General features: G+C 39.8%; 1 protein-coding gene across 1 annotated transcript; it reads left to right on the forward strand.

Moving 5' to 3' along the window:
• Positions 1–1656: 1656 nt before the first annotated feature.
• SRSF3 (serine and arginine rich splicing factor 3) lies at positions 1657–9125 on the forward strand. Its single transcript, XM_045543615.1, has 6 exons — positions 1657–1961; positions 3905–4112; positions 5329–5463; positions 7632–7670; positions 7921–8007; positions 8137–9125. Exons 2-6 carry the CDS (start codon positions 3907–3909, stop codon positions 8162–8164), a joined length of 495 nt encoding a protein of 164 aa, XP_045399571.1. The 5' UTR covers positions 1657–1961; positions 3905–3906; the 3' UTR covers positions 8165–9125.
• The last annotated feature ends 9485 nt before the right edge of the window (positions 9126–18610 follow it).

The raw sequence follows: 18610 nt of genomic DNA on the forward strand, positions 1-18610 counted from the left end.
TTAAATATATGAATTGCTTGCCTGCTGTGTCAGTTTTCAAGCCCTGGGGATGCAGATATGACCATAATAGGAAAAAGGTGGACAAAACCTTAACAGCATGGTTCGGCACAGCAGCTCATGCCTGTAATCGAAGCTACTTGGGAGGTTGAGGCTGGTGTCTTTTGACTCCAGGAGTTGGAGTGAGCTAAGATGATGCCACTGCACTCCTGCCTGGGCAACAGAGTGAGACCCTGTCCCCCCACCAAGAAAACAAAACAAAACAAAACAAAACCTTAACAGCACATAATAACAAGGCAAGGCAGGTGTTAAATATCTTATTTTAGAGAGAGGAAACTAATAGAGAGGTTAAGGGATTCTGATACTTCAGCAGTAACAAGCAGTGGGGACTGCCATCCAAATCCAGGACTATCTGACTTTAGAGCCTTTGATTTGATAGAAGAAAATAAAATTAAAAAGAGGAGAAAAGCTTACACAGAGAAGGGGAGTAAATCAAGGCAAATATACGTAAGCTAAAGAAGAATATCTAGAGGAGAGACAAAGGAGAAAGAAAAGATTTACTAGAATCCCTTCTCACCTGGGAAACACACCAGGCAAGGCCAGCCCAGGGCCTGGCTCAACAGTTGTAGTTCCCACTCTCCCTTTTCCCTTGTAGTATGAAACTCCCATTTTACAAGTGAGGAAACCAAGCTTAGAGCTATTAAATCTTTGTATTTCCCCCCCCAGTACAGATAAACTTTTTGTAGCCACAGTAAGATACAAGGCTTCAAAGGAAAAATATCTTGGAGAAATAAAAAATAATTGGCATATCTTTCAGCAAAGGGGGAGTAAATCACTGAAAATATGGGTTATTTTTCTTTTTTTCCCAGAGCAGATATAACGAAATTTAGCAATATGTCAGACTAGACTGAAAGGGGCTTGGGGTAGGGGTAAATTTGGGGGCACGAGACAAAGTTCCTAGCCGAACTATTCAGGAGAGGGAGATCTTGGGTGATTTTTCTAACACAATCACAGTATCTTCACTCCAACATGGTTAATATTTTTGAGGCTCTGCCTTTCCAGGGGGGAAGAGGCCCAGGTAAATTCGGCAGCTTTTGCCAGGCAGCGCAAGCGCTGCTAGGAGAAAGGCCCCAGCTACCCTGCTTGGCATTTGCTTGGGGGCCCGGAATTTAAACTCAATCTTCTTCAGAAACTTCCCTTTCCTGTTACTTGCTAAAGGTGATAGTTTCCACATCACCTGACCGGTCTGATTTGCCGTCTGTGCCAAGTCCTGGAAGTTTGGGTGACAGGGGGAAAACCTGCTAGAGTTGGGCAAACTTTCCAAGCCAGGCTTTTCCTTAAGTGTGGGACTTAGGCGGCCACAGTCTGGTGCCAGCTTGGTCACAAACAGCTCAGTGACCTTGGGAGCAACTCTGAGCCACGTTTGTAAACGCGATGTTCTTAGTTCCTGACTAACCACCCACAAGGGTGAGATAATCAACGCATCCAGCCAATACCTTAATCTTGTTAGGAGCCAACGGCTCTATCAGTGCTTGGTAGTGATGACAATGGTTTTGTTTATTAAACCCCAGCCCACGTGGACGTGAGGAAGAGGGGTCTGTGGGAAGCTCGCGGGTCGGCAGACGGAAGAACACCGGAGCAAGCGCCAGGGTCGTGGCGACGAGCGCGCACCAGCCCAGCTCTCCAGCACACGGCTGCACGGCCCAAGCGCGCTCCCAGCAACCGCGGCTCCCGCGGCGCTTGTAGCCGTTACGTCAGGGCCTCCTCCGCCTCTCATTGGGCGTGTCCGTCCAATCATGTGATTCCCAGTGTGGCGTATAAATAAGGGCGAGGAGAAGGCGGTGGTCCGCCATTTCGTGGACGCCGGGTGAGGGAGAGCATCTGCGGGAGTGCGGCCGGAGCGGAGCGGGACGGTCCATTGGAGCGTGAGGACTTGAGCCTCCGCACTTACACCTTAGATTTCGGTAAGAGAAGGCGACAGAAGGAGTGACGTGGGAATTGGAACTTTCACGGTAGCGAGGTGGAGCCAGGCCCAATGGCGGCGCCAGATTGAGACAAAGAGGCGCCGCCGCCATTTTGTGACGTTCAGCACGGGGCGGCGGCGGGGGCCACCGGCTCATCAGAGGGTTTCCGAGCCTTGGAATGGAGGGGTTTATACCCTTCTGTGGGGGATGAACCGAGATAGGGGATTAGCCGGGAGTTGGGGTGAAGAGGGGGAGCCGGTGACCGAGCTGTACTCCTGGTCGCGGCCTTTCAGTTTTTATGGCGCCTTTTTTTTTGGTGGGGGAGGGGCTCATTTTCTCGGGAAGCTTCTCAGGATTTTTTTCGCAAGTCAGTAATCAAGACTGGACTTTTCATTTTATAGTAAATGGCTTCCGTACTTGACCTTTATTTTCATGTAGTTTTAATTTGATTCCACTTTTTTCAGCTTGAATCTAATCACTTTCTATTTAACCGGGTGATCTTCCTTGAAGTTGAGCTGCACGGTTCTTATAGCTGCTTCCCATTGATATGTAGCTTTGAAAGTGGTCATGGCAGTGTTTTTTTTAAAAATCAATTTCCACCAGTGCTTTGGTCTCAAAACTAACTCCTGGGCTCAGGGTGTGGTCACGGCGAATAGGATGTGCCCTGACTGGGTTGTTTAATTAGATTAGCCCAGAGTGAGAAGAACGTGGTGTTTATGGAAAGCGTCTTCAAGCTCAATTACTGAGTAGGTTGTTTTCATATAATTCAAACGGATCTACAAGTTGATTTCACTGCTGAAGTGATTTTTAAGTATTGAAGGTTTATCAGAAATAAGCCTTTGGAAGTGCAGTAATTTTGAGTAAGAAATGTCTTTTTGTAATTTAGTGTTTTTATTGAAGTGAAATTCACATCTTTAATTCAAGATTTAAAGTGTACAAATTCAGTGGTATTAAGTATGTTCTCAAATGTTTTGCAACCATAATTTCTATCTGGTTGCAAAACATTTCCATCTCCCCGAGGGGACTTGTACCCATTAAGTAGTCACCCCCAGTTCCCTCAGGTCCCACCTTCCTCCAGACCCTGCCAGCCACTAGTCAGTCTGTGTAGACTTACCATTTTATTTTTATTTTTTTGACTTGCCTATTTTAGATTTTGCATATACACAGATTCGTATAGTATCTGCACATTGTGTCTGGCTTCATTTAACTTAACATCATTGTTTTAGAGATTTTTCAACGCTGTAGTATTTGTCAGTACTTCATTCTGAATAATAGCTCATTGTAGGGCTATGTACCACATTTTGGGTATCCATTTATCTGTTGGTGGACTTTTGGGTTAGCACCTTTTGGCTACTTATGAATACTGCTGTGAGCTTACACTTTTTAAAAACTTGACACCTAGTCTTCTGCTTGAGGAATTTTTACTGCAGAAGACTTTGATCTATTTAATGACATGTGGTAGGTATTAACCTTGTTCCTGTAGAAAAAGAAAAGTTTCTGTAGCATAAAAGAAGGCACTTTTTTAAGTGAAAATTGTTGCCCTTATTTTATTAAAACTGGTTAAGTTTTGGCTTATGAAAGCACTTTTCTATAATTTACTTGGTGGTATAAGTACTGGCTTTCTTGTCTTCATCATTGTTCCATTTGGTTTTCAGGTCCCCAGCAGAATTTGTTTCTGAGCAAATTATCGTACTTTTCTAAATGCTTTATTTTGGGTATTAAATGAAATGACAGGTTAAGTCGCTAACTCATGACTCACATTGTGGTTAATAACTGTTAATTTGCTGGCTTTCTAAGGCTGTGAGTAAAGATTGGCGAGAATGGATGTTTCAGGAGTAGTATTTCTTGTTTTTTTGGCATTTTGGAATTCTTACCTGAGGATCTGTGTTTTTAACTGTAGATGATTTGGATAAATTAATATTTTTGGTATTCTTTTGTTACAGAAATGCATCGTGATTCCTGTCCGTTGGACTGTAAGGTTTATGTAGGTAATCTTGGAAACAATGGCAACAAGACTGAATTGGAACGGGCTTTTGGCTACTATGGACCACTCCGAAGTGTGTGGGTTGCTAGAAACCCTCCCGGCTTTGCATTTGTTGAATTCGAAGATCCCCGAGATGCAGCTGATGCGGTCCGAGAGCTAGATGGAAGGTAATTTAATGATTAATTTATAGTAATGGCTAATGTTGTCTTTTACTATTTAAAATCTCTAGGACATATGGTATTTGAATGGCTTTTCAAAGTCTTTAGAAATAACTGTGAAATCAAATGTTTTAAGAGTCATCATAAAGTGAGAAGTCTTTTTTTACTTTTTTATGATTAGTAGTGAACATGGACTGATAATTGTTTAAAATTGTTTACAAATCATAATTACACAGGATTTTATTGTGTTATTACGTTTACTTTTATGTGTTTGAAATAATTCCAGGAAGTGTGGTTTGGTTACTATTTTCCTTTGTGTTTATAGTGTTCTGTTTGACCAAGTAACACCTGAGTTTTTTCCTTCTCTCCCCTCCCCCTACATTTGGAAACCATTGGAGTTCATGAAATCAAGGAAAACAGGTCATCCTTCAGATTCAAAAATCAGTTTTGCTTTAGAATTTCTGTCCTGGAGCATGTCAATATTCAGGGACTCTTTTCTCCTTAACCAAAAAAAAAGGATCTGAGGGTTGGCTGTAAAGCTGTATGAAAGGTCCTTCACTCAAGCAGGTTGCAGTAATGTTTTCCAGAGCCTACTGTTCCAAATTGCTGTCCAAATATGGTTTATCTAAATTTAATGGCTATGGGTAGATAAAGGGTGGGGGATAATGGACTTCTTCTGCTCTTCTTGGTTGTGATTTCTTAATGTGCCAATTACTGAGGGGAGAGGGTGATCTAAAAGCCAAAATGGTTGTCTTGTCTTTGACATTTACTTGGAAAATGGTTGGGGGAGAGCCAATAAATACAGCATAGTAAGTAATAAGTGCTGGAAACCTCAAGGGAAGAAGTCACAATGAAGATGTAGGAGAACTAGTTCTTCGAGGATAAATTCAGGGGTCTTCACATTTAGGTCACACCCGTTAGTTAGCAAGTTAGCATTGAGCTCAATAATCAGACTGATTGACAAAAAGGTAAAAGAAAGTTGGTTTCCTTGTCAGTTAGTACGTTAAAAACCCATCTAATTGTGCTTAATTTGAAATTAAGCTGGAGGAAAAAGTTCAATCATTTAATATTAGAAAAGTAAGGGAACCGAAACTTGTTTTGATATTAAAAGAGTTTACATTCAAACGTGTTTGTAAAGTAGCTAACTGGGAGTGTTTACTTTTTGCTTTAATACACATATCTCAGAAAGGTAAACTGTTTTAAATTTGTCTCTTCCCCCTCATAGAACACTGTGTGGTTGCCGTGTAAGAGTGGAACTGTCGAATGGTGAAAAAAGAAGTCGAAATCGCGGCCCACCTCCCTCTTGGGGTCGTCGCCCTCGAGATGATTATCGTAGGAGGAGTCCTCCACCTCGCCGCAGGTACTTGAGAGAGAGCGTGTTTAGAGGTATTGGTGTAATGGAGTAGCTAGTAGGAGCAGGTATTTCTCCTAAAGTTTGTTGGTGGGTTTTAAACTTTGAAGAATCGGAACTTTTTATGAAACTTTTGCTGGGTGTAGTTTGGGGTATGTGAGTTGTGCTGAGTGTTGGCTTTTGTCTTTAGGTCACTGTTCATGTTGGTAGTCAGTAACTTCTATCTTGGATCTATCTTCTAGTTCATCTTCTAGTTGCATCTTTCCAAGTCTTTATACTTCAGTTTAGGCCTTTTTCCATTTCTTGACTCCATAATGACAAACATTACATTCAACTCTAGCTCTTCACAATATGTGTTTTCTACTACTAGCACAATTGTAATATTTATCAAACAGGCAGCTGTTTTAATGTTACAACTGGTAAAGTAGAAGTCATTCTGAAACTAACTTAAGTCACTGACCAATAAAGGGGGCTAAAAAAGAAGTAATCCCAGTCATCTGTTCTTCAATCCCAAATAGGAGAGAATTCAGTTTTTTTGTAATTGAAAATGGCATCATTCTTGGACCAGGCAGTATTGTCTGGATGATAACTCCACATCTCCTCAAATCTCCAAAATAGTTTCTATGGGACTAAATTTACCTCTTACAGGTGAGTGAAGTCCTTCTAGGAGATAGGAGTTCAAAATCTTGCCCCTTTTGCTATTTTGAAAAACAACAACACACTGTTGCCCATCATAATAAAGAGTATTTGTTAGCTAATAGATGGTTGTACTGATGGCTTGTTTTTCATTTTTTTTTTGTGCTTTTTGGTCCATCTATTAATAAAAATGAACCCCGTTACAGAGTCACCATCATGTCTCTTCTCACCACCCTCTGAATCTGCATTAGCCAGTCAACTAGCCCTTTCAGCGTCATGTGACCAGCGCGCCCCATTCAGCTTGGCTGGTGTCGTTTCACATGACCCAGGCTGGCCAGTCGTCAGGTTGCACCGCCCTTTGGTTCCCGAGCATGCTGTTTTCTCTCAGCCTTCTCTCCAACCTTAACCAAATCGGCAGCAGCCACCTCGACCGCCCACACATTCCTGGCCAATCAGCTCAGCTGTTTATTTACCAAATGTCTTCACAACAACTACAGCAGCAGCCTTCGGCTAACAAAAAAGCAGGAAAAATCCACAACACCCCCTTCGCCAACCAACTAAATCCAACGCAACATCTGGCAAAACCTTTTCAGCAAATTCTTCCTGGCCGTCAGTCCGGCAGCCTCACCTCACCATTTCTAGCTTGTTGAAACCCAAAACTAGTAAGTTTTTCCTGCTTATACAGTTTACTGCTGGTTAAAATAAGGAGTAAGCGGCTTAAAGTAATTCTTTTTTCTGGATCAAAGGCTGGCTGTGCATAATTGAATGGTAACGTACATATATATTGCTTGAAAAAACTTTTAAGGGTGATAGGGAACTCATAATGTAACTAGACCTTCAAGTGAAACTTATTTGCATGTGTGAGATGCCAAACTAAAAATTTTAATATCTCTAACAGATTTAGCTTTCCTTTCTGGCAAAAATTTGTTGAATCCTATCACCTTTAAATGGTTTTACTAACAGTTTTCAAAATTTTAAAATTTTGGGGGTGAAGTGTGGGCCAAGCTAAGGTGATTTTGATAAGCCTAAACACACTCTTAAATGTGACGATCACAAATGCAGTTCTAATGTAGCACTTAATGGCATCAATATTTACACCTAGCGCGTTTTCACAAAAATTACACTATCCACTTGGTACCTAAGTCTTGTCATGGACTTATAGGTTTGCATGGGTTCCAAATACTGGTTTATGGTACTGTTTTTGGAACTACTTGTGGGACTACATTTTGGTGTGGTGTTTGGGTAGTGAAGTTAGTTTGACATGAAGTTTTGCATTGGACAGATCTGCTGTGAAGCATTCTTTGTTAAAGTGAATCCATGGTTGGAATACCTGCTTTTCACTTGAGCTTTTTGTTCCTTAATCTTTCTGTGCCTTTTTTTTCTTTTCTTTTTATTTATTTATTTTTATTTATTTTTGGACGATGGGTGCCAGTTCTTCGGCACATTCACTGGGCCCAACAGTGAGATTGAAAAGTTGGGAAATACCTCACGCCATAAATGATAATTGATGATTAGCCTAATTTTCCTGTTTCTGCTTTTAGATCTCCAAGAAGGAGAAGCTTCTCTCGCAGCCGGAGCAGGTAAATAACTTCTACCTGTTTCGGCTACATTCTCAGACATGGCAGTTTCTGCTATTCCTAAGCTGTTTTCCAAATAACTTGGTTAATGGGAATAGACCTTGATTTTAACAGTGAATCAAGTGGCATATAAAGCCAATATTAGATTGTAAGGATAAGCCAACTTTCAGTTTTTAAAGACTTCTTAGAAAATAATTCTGTTAAGTGTAATTATCGTACTTAAAATGGCCCTCGTGTTCTTTCTCTGGTTTAGGTCCCTTTCTAGAGATAGGAGAAGAGAGAGATCACTGTCTCGGGAGAGAAATCATAAGCCCTCCCGATCCTTCTCTAGGTCTCGAAGGTAAGATCTTGCGTACCTATAATACACTAAGGTTGGTCTTCTAAGCCATAATTTTTTACCTTAATGTATTGATAATATGTCACTGTCACCAAGTTACACATGTAAAAGTTTTTGTTTTGTTTCTTTTAGCCGATCTAGGTCAAATGAAAGGAAATAGAAGACCAGTTTGCAAGAGAAGTGGTGTACAGGAAATGACTTCATTTGACAGGAGTATGTACAGAAAATTCAAGTTTTGTTTGAGACTTCATAAGCTTGGTGCATTTTTAAGATGTTTTAGCTGTTCAAGTTTGTTTGTCTCTTGGAACAGTGACAGAAAAGCTCTAATTCTCTATGGTTTGAAATGGATCATATGAGGCATGTAATACCAAGAATTGTTACTTTACAATGTTCCCTTAAGCAAAATTGAATTTGCTTTTTAGTTTTGCATAAACTAATAATAAACCTCTAAATTCTGCCCAGCTGAAGTGTGGATTTTTTTTTAAATATAGAAACAAAATTGGCAAAAATTGAACTAAGATTTGCTTTTTTTTTTCCACTTCTGGGATATAGTATGTAGCCATGGTTGAACAGTCTTTAAAAGCTGGTGTGAAACAAGCCAGCAGGTAAAAATAAAAGCTGCACTGTTATACTAAATTAGAGGTTTTTGAAAAATCCAACTAGTTTTCACCCTGGGCAGAGGTTGCCTAATTGGTATAGAATCACGTAAATTCCAAGAAAGTTTTTCTTTTGCTTTAGATCCTAAGTTAAGTTCCTTACGTGATTGCTATATACGAATACATAGCTGTTTGTAGCGTTCTTTATTTGGAAATTTGAGATAATCAAAATACCAATGTCCTGCCAGTTTAAGGGTACATTGTAGAGCTGAACTTTGAGTTACTGTGCAAGATTTTTTTTTCCATGCTGTCATTTGTAATATGTTTTGTGAGAATCCTTGGGATTAAAGTTTTGGTTACAATTGTTGTTTAACTTGAAAGCCTGTTTTTCCTTGCAAACTCAAATCTGTGAGCTTGGTACAAAGTCCAGGTATAACATTCCTATTGGAAGCCATACTTATATTTTCTTGTAAAGTGCTTTTGAATTAATAAAATATTAGCATAATTGTGTAATAGTCAGTTGAACCCACTTTTACCATTGTTCTTACCCCAGGGGAAGCAGTTGGTTACACAATTCTTATTTTATTAGAAACAACTGAGAGGCACTATGGATTAGTCTTCTGAAGTGACAGGAATATTTAGTTATCACCTAAGTGATAATAGTTACCCATTTTTTTAAGGAATAGAAGCCAGTTTGAGGTCCATGATAGTGACCAATATTTTAAAGTATAGCAGCATCCTGGTACATTATAACCCAGGAGTTGCCCGTTTAAAAATGGCTTTTATCTTTAGCATGAAAAGTTTCCACAAAGTTTTAAAACTTGCTTCCATTTTATAATTTGAGGTGTTGCATGGGAATTCTAAACCAGTCCACCATGATGTAAAGTTCACGATATGGTTCAAATGTAATAGTACAGAATTGAATATGGAGGCATGCATAACCTTCCTTTTAGAAAATGGGAGTTGTAATTTCAAATTTTTGTGCAATTAGATTAAATCATAATGCAACAGTCTTGTGGCTTAGTTTCCTTAAATATGCACTTTCAAGATAGTTTTGATTATGCTATACTTTCTTTAACATGAAAGATAAGTCATTGCATTAAGAGTTAAATCTATAGGGCTGTATTGAAATTTAGGCCCTAAAATTATTTCCAGTGGTCCTATTAAACATTCACACAAATCTCATTAAGGGAGGGGAGAATTGCTGTCAGGAAGGTTCACTATGAGCCTTGTAGTTGGACATGTTCCAGGAAGACACTTTTTAAGATGGCCTGTTGATTACTGGGACCTTGGTTTTTGGACTTTTTGGTGTTTCCTCATAGCCTAAAATACACGTTTGTATTAGGAACAGGGCAAGATAGCCAAGAAGTTAAGGAAGCAATATGGTGTGTCAGTTATACTGCTTTTATAAATGGACACTTACATGGACTTTTTTGGGCAGGATACAACTTGGAGTCTAAATTGGAAGAGTTTCTGTAAAAAGGACAATTGGTTATGGTAGGTATAATGTGGCTAATAGAGGAAATAATACAGAACCTCAGAGTTGACTTCATCAGGGAGTTATCCTTGCCTTACAAATTGGCAATTACTTTAACCAGAAGTCCTAAGCACCATTTTATGGCTTGTAGAATATTTGGAACATGGAGATTGTTAAAACCTGGAATGGATTGTGGCTATTTGGAAGTTCTGAAGCTTCTGTAATTTCTAAAATTATAGGTCACGTTAGCTAGTCATCTTCATCTTGTTGAGTTGATTATAATACTAAAAGTCACAAAACAACTTTGGCTACAGTAAGTGTTCACTGGAAGTCACTATTAATACTTTGTGATAATATAAGGGAAACATCTAAGGATTATAATTGGCTCTTAATGCTTTCAAGAATATTTAACTTGATCTGTGGTTCTCAGTTTGTTGTGGGTTGGTTCTGACCTCGATGTCTTAAGCAGAAAGTTGAAAACAAAATTAGCCAGAGAAACCTTAGTTATACGAGATGTAGTTAATCCTGTATGTACCATTCATCTGTTGGGTATCTTAGAGAGTCTTGAAAAGATCATGTGATCTGTAAATGGCATCTGTACCCTATTAGACCACAGTTAGTGGCTCACACTCAAACCTGTATTTGGATGGGAAATCCGGGTTTCATTATATTCATTTTAGTACAGTGCCGCTTAGTTAGGAATGATGTTGATTGTAGAGATCTTCAAAATACACACAGCCTAACTCCAGCCTCATTGACTTAGTTTTTCAGGGTGATCTAGCTCTGTATGATTTGGAAGTGATTTTCTAGGTGATAAACATCCTTGGTTATATAAGAAACAGTGATTTAGAACTTTGTCTAAATGTGTTTTTTCAGAATGCTGGATGGGATTTAGTTGTCAGATCTAGTTGGTGGTAATCTCTTCCAGTTGTATATTTTTGTACTACTAGATTGTTGCTTTCTGGTTTTCCATTTTTTAAGAACATGAAAGATTTTTAATTAAAGTCATTGAAGAAAAACTGGGTTGGAAGTATATTTTTATCCAAATAATCCAGTAGTGTTTTGAATTTAATTTTCTATGTTCATACTAATTCTCTTCATTTTGTTTTATTAAGGATTCATTGGATACCTGAAAAGAATTGAGCACTCTAGAGGTTCTGTGAGATGGAGTCACTGAAATTTGTTTTGATAAGTTCAGTATAACTGCTTAGTTTGCCCATGCAAGTTTTCCCTTGTTGGATTGCAGAAGTTCATAATACAGTTGTTTAGATTCTCATTTGGTATCCTAGTGCTTTCTCTTAATTATCTGGAACTCATGGACAGCTAAAAGTGATTTCTAAGCTAACATGAAATATACGTATAGGAACATTGCTTTTCTCAACTTCAGTTTTTCCTCAGTTCTGATATAAGACGTATACTTGTTTTACTACAAAAGTCTTGGAACGTGGCCACTTAGGGTCTTTGCTGCTATACGTTAGTGTGTGTGAGCAAGTGAAAATGTCAAAACACTGGATACTTTGTTTCCTGGTGGGTCATTTGCAGGGGTCCTGAGATGAATATTATACTCTTACTTCCAGAGCAAAATTAAGCTTCCGGAAAAGGTAGTATATAGATTAAAAGACTTTTCCTCTTTTTAAAGCCTTGTTCACTTGTGATGGGCACCTCATTCAGATTTGATCTGGAGCAAGTTGGCATTGTTTTTATTTGCAAAGCCCCGAACTTCAAATTGAAGCCAAGAAGAATGGTGTTGAATGGCCTGGTGCCACTTAAGTTATAAAATACTGCCTGAGGGGAGGAGGAAATGGAGATTTGCAGTTTGTATTGGTCATTTGGAAAAGGAAATGGGAATTATGTGAGTGTAAAAAATAGAACATAGTGTAAATTTTGAGACCTAGTTTCATTTTGAAAGAATAACCCCCTCAGGAAACAATTTCTAAATCTTAAACTCAGGCAGCTGGTAACTTAAAAACCCATTCCAACTGGCTCTCTGTTACCAGAATCTCATAGTGAGGAAATTTATTTTTAGTTTAGATAAAACCACCCATGTTACATTCTCAAGGAGTATTTTACAGCTAAAATACAAATTGGAATGTTGATTTGTCATTCGTTTGACACCTTCATGTGGCAAAGTCCATGACACAGGCGTTCAGTGAGGAATCGGTACAGTGGTAAGTCACCTCCAGCTCAATATCTAGAAAGAACATATGTAATATTTGTGTTTGGAGTTAATTTTAGGCTGTTGTGACTTTTAGACTAAACAATTCATTATCACCCGTTTTAGATTAGAATAATTAAGTGTTGGTTGTAGTGTTTTTATATGCCCTGTAGGGATGACTTAGACCTGGAGTTAGGCAGCGAATCTCTAGTTGGGGATCCTTTGAAAAGCCCCTTAGTGCTAGCAGGATAAACCTAATGAATTGTGTAAAATGGCAACGTGCTGTGGGGGGACATAAGGAAGAACTCACATTCAAATGATACGAATGAAGAATCTGAGGTGAAGAGGAAGGAATGAATGACTTAATCATAAGTTGAGACGGGGAAGCGATTGAGAATGTAAACCACCAGAATTTAGATGTAAAACAAAGGATGATTAAGCTGCAAATTTGAAGTAGAGCCACTTTGATGGTTTTTGACTTTCCATTAGCCATACTTTTGGAGATTCTAAATTGATCTATTTTATTTTACTTTTTTAGAGATGAGGCCTCGCTGTTAACCCATGCTGGACTGCATTGGCCCAGTCATAGATCACTGTAGCCATAAACCAGCAAGGACTATAAGTGTGTGCCACCACATCTGGCTAATTTTTTGCAAAGATGGGATCTTGCTGTGCTGCCCAGGCTGATCTCAAATTCCTGGCCTCAAGTGATCCTCCCATCTTGGCCTCCCAAAGTGCTGGGATTACAGGCATGAGCCCACCATACCATGCCCGGCCTAGCCATAGTTTTGAACAAGCGGATATTGGATAACTTGTACCAGCTTTAGTACTGACAGGAAAGCCAAGAAGTTGGGGCTGCTAGTGTACTAATGAAATGGCTGGTTCGTGTATTCTAGCTGTCTGGGATTTAATGGAGAACAGGTAGTTTACTGACTTCAGTTGGCAATGTGTGACAGTCTGTTTGACATGAAATTGGCTTCAAGGAGTGAGGTTTGGAGAAGTGGGTGAACACACTGATAAAGGAGAGGCCTATGAACCGAATTGGAAGCGTCAGTGAAGACAATTGGAGTGGTCAGGAAAGGGAAGTAATGTCCTTGGGCCCCTCTCTGCCAAACATTGAGCAGAGCCATTTTCATATGATCTTGAACCACTTGCGAGGTGTGAATATCACAGAGAACAGAAAGTGTTTTTTACACATTACATGTCCTACTAAAATAGTATATTCAGAATCCAGGCCAACCTTGACTCCAAATCCATTGTTTTCTGTTCCACTACATTTTAACTTTCTCAACCCAATCATAAAAAGCAATTTTATTGCCACTCAGTGACTGTCAGGATTTAGGGTGTGTCTGTGCAATTATAAAAGTAAAACAAGCTGAAGGTAAGAAATGTCAGTAGTGTACACATTGAAAAATAATTACCTCCTCCAGGCTTTTATAAATGTAACTTGTTAAAATTATTGTGTAGTCTTGTAGAAAGTTAACGCATATATCATAAGCAAATATTTATAGATAGAAATTATGCTAACCATCGTCCTTCAGCTTTTTCCTTTACACATTTGAAGTCTGTTTATCTGAGGCATGAATACTGTATAGATCTACAATATATGCCATTATATGGGCAGGTACCATAATTGTTTCAGCAGTTAAGTCATTTCTTGATAGGCCTACCTAGCTGTGTTGCCCAAGTGATGCACAGTACAATATGGTAAAAAATTTGCCATTGTCAAGGAAGGTGTGGATGGCTTGGCATTGTTTTAGTCTGTTATGTTCACTACTAACTTTGTCATGGGGATGATTCGAAGCTATGACTAGTTGATACCACTACTATATAGTCTGGTTTTACCTCCCCAGTTTTGACTCTTTTAGAAATGTGAGAGCAACATTGGTGAGTATTTAGATGAGGACTGGTAAACACCAGACTTAGAGGACTTATACTAACTTTCAGCCTGAGGAAAGTATACATTTTTTCCCCCAGGGATTCATGACCTCTTGTTTCAAAAGAGGGTAGCCCAATTTAGGAGCTTACTGTGTAGCATTTCTGAGTTGCTGGAGAAAAAATACTGGTTTAGATTAAGTGATTACAGACTTGGTAATTAGAGTTACTTAATATTCTACCAGCAACTGTGGTCTATTGACCTGGAAAAAATGGTCCATTCCTTTCGTGAGGTGATTTTGATGAGTTTTCAATAAAGGTGGATGGAAGGAAAGGTTTTTTACCTGTGTGTCATCTAAGACTGGTATCTGAACCAGGGCCAACTTTCAGGATATGACAACAGTTGACGGGAAGACAGTGATTCAAAAGGGCATTAGTAGGTTGGATGTATCATCTTTCTCTTGAGGAAGAGATTGAAGTTCAGAGGGGCTTGGCAAGTCGTCGCAGCCCAGCAGTGATTGAGCTGAAACTGTATATAACCTGCGTTGTAGGACCAGGTGTAGATAAACTGGAAGAGGCTTTACAGTCCGTAGTCCCAAGTCCTCTAAAGAAATGAGAAGGTGGATTTGTCCAAGATCACAGTGACATGGGCAGAGAAAGGCTCTTCCAGTGCTTGGTGCAGGGAGCAGTGTAACATTAAGGCCTTCAGGCTAGGAAACCAGCAGCCCAGGTTTGAATCCTGGCTTCCTCACTTACAGGTCTATGGCTTTGGACCAGTTACATAATCTGGGTAATAAGCAACTGTCTCTAGTGTTGATCTCCCTTGAGAATGTGGAATGATGCACATGAAGCACTCAGTGCAGGGTATGGCACACTCAGTAAGCAATAGTTCTGTGGCAGGCTCACACTGACTGGTATCAGTAAGCACTCAAGTGTGCTAGTGCATGCCTGTAGTCCTCAACTACTCTAGAGGCTGAGGCAGGAGGATTGGTTCCCTCATTGAGCCCAGGAGTTTGAGGCTGCAGTGAGCTATGATCACACCACTGCACTTCAGCTTGGGTGACAGAGTGAGACCTCTAAAAAAAGTGGCCATTTGAACCATTGCGGGATCAGAAACATCCCTAACTGCACTATGGAATCCCTGGAGAACTGGGCTCAAGCAGTCCTCCCGCTGCAGCTTCTAAAGAAGGGGAACTGCACCTTGCCCTCACTGTCTTTTTACCTCAATTCCCCCAGGCCTTCCTGTATATGGAACAATGGGACAAGCCACATCTGTGCTCTCAGCCTGGGACCCTGCCTGCTGGCCATGTCTGCCCAGTCCTGTTCAACTTTGTTGGGAGAGGCAGCCCTGGTTCTATTTCTCTTGAGGCTATGGCACCAGACTGGAAACTCCCAGCATTCCCTGAGTGCGTGCCTTGGTATCACTGAGCAGCCAGGCTTGTAACCAGAAAATGCTCTCCTTTGCTCCTTCGTTCAATGCGTTCATATTGCTGGTGCTGGGGATATCCCCTGAGCAACGTGTGGGAGTGAAAAGGTAGCCAATCAGATGGGAAGGGAACTAAATAGTGGAATTGCTATATGCTGAGCACATGCGTGGTGCTTTTTTTTTTTTTTCACAAGTTTGTGACTTTGGGGTTATCTCCCATTAATCTCAGAGAGGGAAAGTGGTCTCAACTTTTATCAGACTCAGGGCCCCTTTTTTATAAAAAACAAAAATTGGTAATGATCCTTGACTGTTCTGAAGTTGAAATCCATTTTCTACATTCGTTATTTTTAAAAATATAAATAAGAAACCTTAACTATAATACAAAAGTAGAAGAAAAGCAGTGTTTGAAATAAACTATTTCTGTATGTAAATACAAGATATGAGTGTGCCAGAACGCATAAATACGATGCTTGAACCCACTTGAAGCCATTCCGTACTTTCATATACCTGGAGGAAATTAAGAGTGGAGGCACATGTAGATAACTAGAATGGGAACTACAGCCAGAAACTAATGATAGAACAGTTATTTGAATATAAGCACAGAAAATAGACCTCAGTGAAGTAGGGATAACATGCCAAGACAAATAGACTGCTGGATTGGAGAAGATGAAGTGCAATGTTTTTATAAACTGGGCCTTAAAATTTAATGTCAAAAATAACTGTTTTTCTTTCTTTCCTTTTTTTTTTTTTTTTGTTTTTTTTTTTTTTGTTCTGGGTAGAGTGTAGTGGCATTATCAGCTTACTGAAACCTCAAACTCCTGGGCTCAAGCGATCCTCTTGCCTCAGCCTCCTGAGTAGCTGGGACTACAGGTTTGCACCACAATGCCCACTAATTTTTCTATTTTCAGTAGAGATGGGGTCTCCCTCTTGATCAGGCTGGTCTAAAACTCCTGAGCTCAAGCAATCTTCCTGCCTTGGCCTCCCAGAGTGCTAGGATTACAGGTGTGAGCCCCTGTGCCCAGCCAAGATAACTCCCCTATTTTAACATGGGTGGGGTAATGACATTACCCCATGGGTTAATAAGAATTAAAACAGGCATAACTTGTTTTATTGCATTTCACTTTATTGTGCTTCAAAGATACTGCATTTTTTAAACAAATTGAAGGTTTGTAGCAACCCTGCATCAAATCAAGCGTATTAACGCTATTTTTCCAACAACGTGCTTGCTTTGTGTGTCACATTTTTGTTAGTTCTTACAGTATTTCAAACTTATATTATCACTGTATTTGTTACAGTGATGAGTGATCTTCGATGTTAACTATTGTAATTTTTGGGGGGTGCCACAAGCCTCACCCACATGAGACAAACTGAATTGATAAATGTGTGTGTTCTGACTGCTCCACCACCCAGCCTTTCCCCATCCCTTCCCCCTCTCCTTGGGCGACCTCCCTATTTCCTGAGAAACAATATTGAAATTAGGCCAATTAATAACTAGAGTGGCCTCTTAAATGTTCAAGTGAAAGGAAGAGTTGCACATCTCACTTTAAACCAAAAGCTAAAAAGGATTAAGCTTAGTGAGGAAGGCATATCAAAAGCCAAGATATACTGAAAGGTAGGCCTCTTGTGTCAGCCAAGTTGTGAATGCAAAGGAAAAGTTCTTGAAGTGCTACTCCATTGAACATCTGAATGATAAAAAAGTGAAACAGCCATATTGCTGGTGTGGGGAAAGTTTAGTGGTTTGGATGGAAGATCAAACCAACCACAGCATTCCTTGACCAATTCCTAATCCAGAGCAAGGCCCTAACTCTCTTCCTTTCTGTGAAGGCTGACAGAGGTGAAGCTGCAGTAGAAAAGCTTAAAGCTAGCAGAGGTTGGTTCGTGAGGCTTAAGGAAAGAAGCCATCTTTATAACCTAAAAGTGCAAGGTGCAGCCACAAGAGCTGATGTAGAAGCTGTAGTAAGTTACCCAGAACATCAAGCTAAGATAATTGATGAAGGTGGCTACACTAAATGACAGATTTTTAATGTAGATGTAGCCTTCTGTTGGGAGAAGATGCTATCTAGGACTTAAATATTAGAGAGGTTAAGAAGTCCATGCCTGGCTTCAAAGCTTCAAGTGACAGCCTGACTCTCTTGTTAGGGGTTATTGTTGCTGGTGACTTTAGGTTGTAGCCAGTGCTCATTTACCATTCTGAAAATCCCAGGGCCCTTAAGAATTATGCTAAATCTACTTTGCCTTTGCTCTATAAAATGAAAAGGCAAAGCCTGAGTGATAGCACATCTGTTTACAGCATGGTTTTTTTTTTTTTTTTTTTTGAGACAGTGTCTCACTCTGTTTCCCAGGCTAGAGTGCCGTGGCGTCAAGCCTAGCTCACAGCAACCTTAAACTCCTGGGCTCAAGTGAGTAGCTGGAACTACAGGCATGCACCACCATGCCTGGCTAATTTTTTTTTTGTATATATTTTAGTTGTCCAGCTAATTTCTTTCTATTTTTAGTAGAGACAGGGGTCTCGCTCTTGCTCAGGCTGATCTCTGATCTCGAACTCCTGAGCTCAAACTATCCACCCGTCTCGGCCTCCCAGAGTGCTAGGATTATAGGCGTGAGGCACTGCGCCCGGCCTACAGCATGGTTTACTGAATATTTTAAGCCCACTTTTGAGACCTACTGCTCAGAAAAAAAAGATTCAAAATATTACTGCTCATTGCCAATGCAGTTGGTCACCTAACAGTTCTGATGATTATATACAAAGAAATGAGTGTTTTCATACCTGCTAACAACATTCTGCAGCCTGTGGATCAAGGAGTAATTTCAACTTTCAAGTCTTACTAAGAAATTTTATTTCTCATGCTGAATGAGCTATGTGCAAAAGTAAATAAATAAATAAATTTCATAAGGCTATAGTTGCCAGTGATAGTGATTCATCTGATGGATCTAGGCACAGTAAATTGAATACCTTCTGGAAAGGATTTACCGTTCTGGATGCCATTAAGAACACTCATGATTCATGAATTGAGAGTCAAAATGGGAGGAGGCCAAAATAACATCAGGAGTTTGGAAGAAATTCTTATGTAATTATT

This window comes from Lemur catta, chromosome 2 (genome assembly GCF_020740605.2).
Source record: "Lemur catta isolate mLemCat1 chromosome 2, mLemCat1.pri, whole genome shotgun sequence".
In the NCBI taxonomy this organism is placed as follows: Eukaryota; Metazoa; Chordata; class Mammalia; order Primates; family Lemuridae; genus Lemur; species Lemur catta.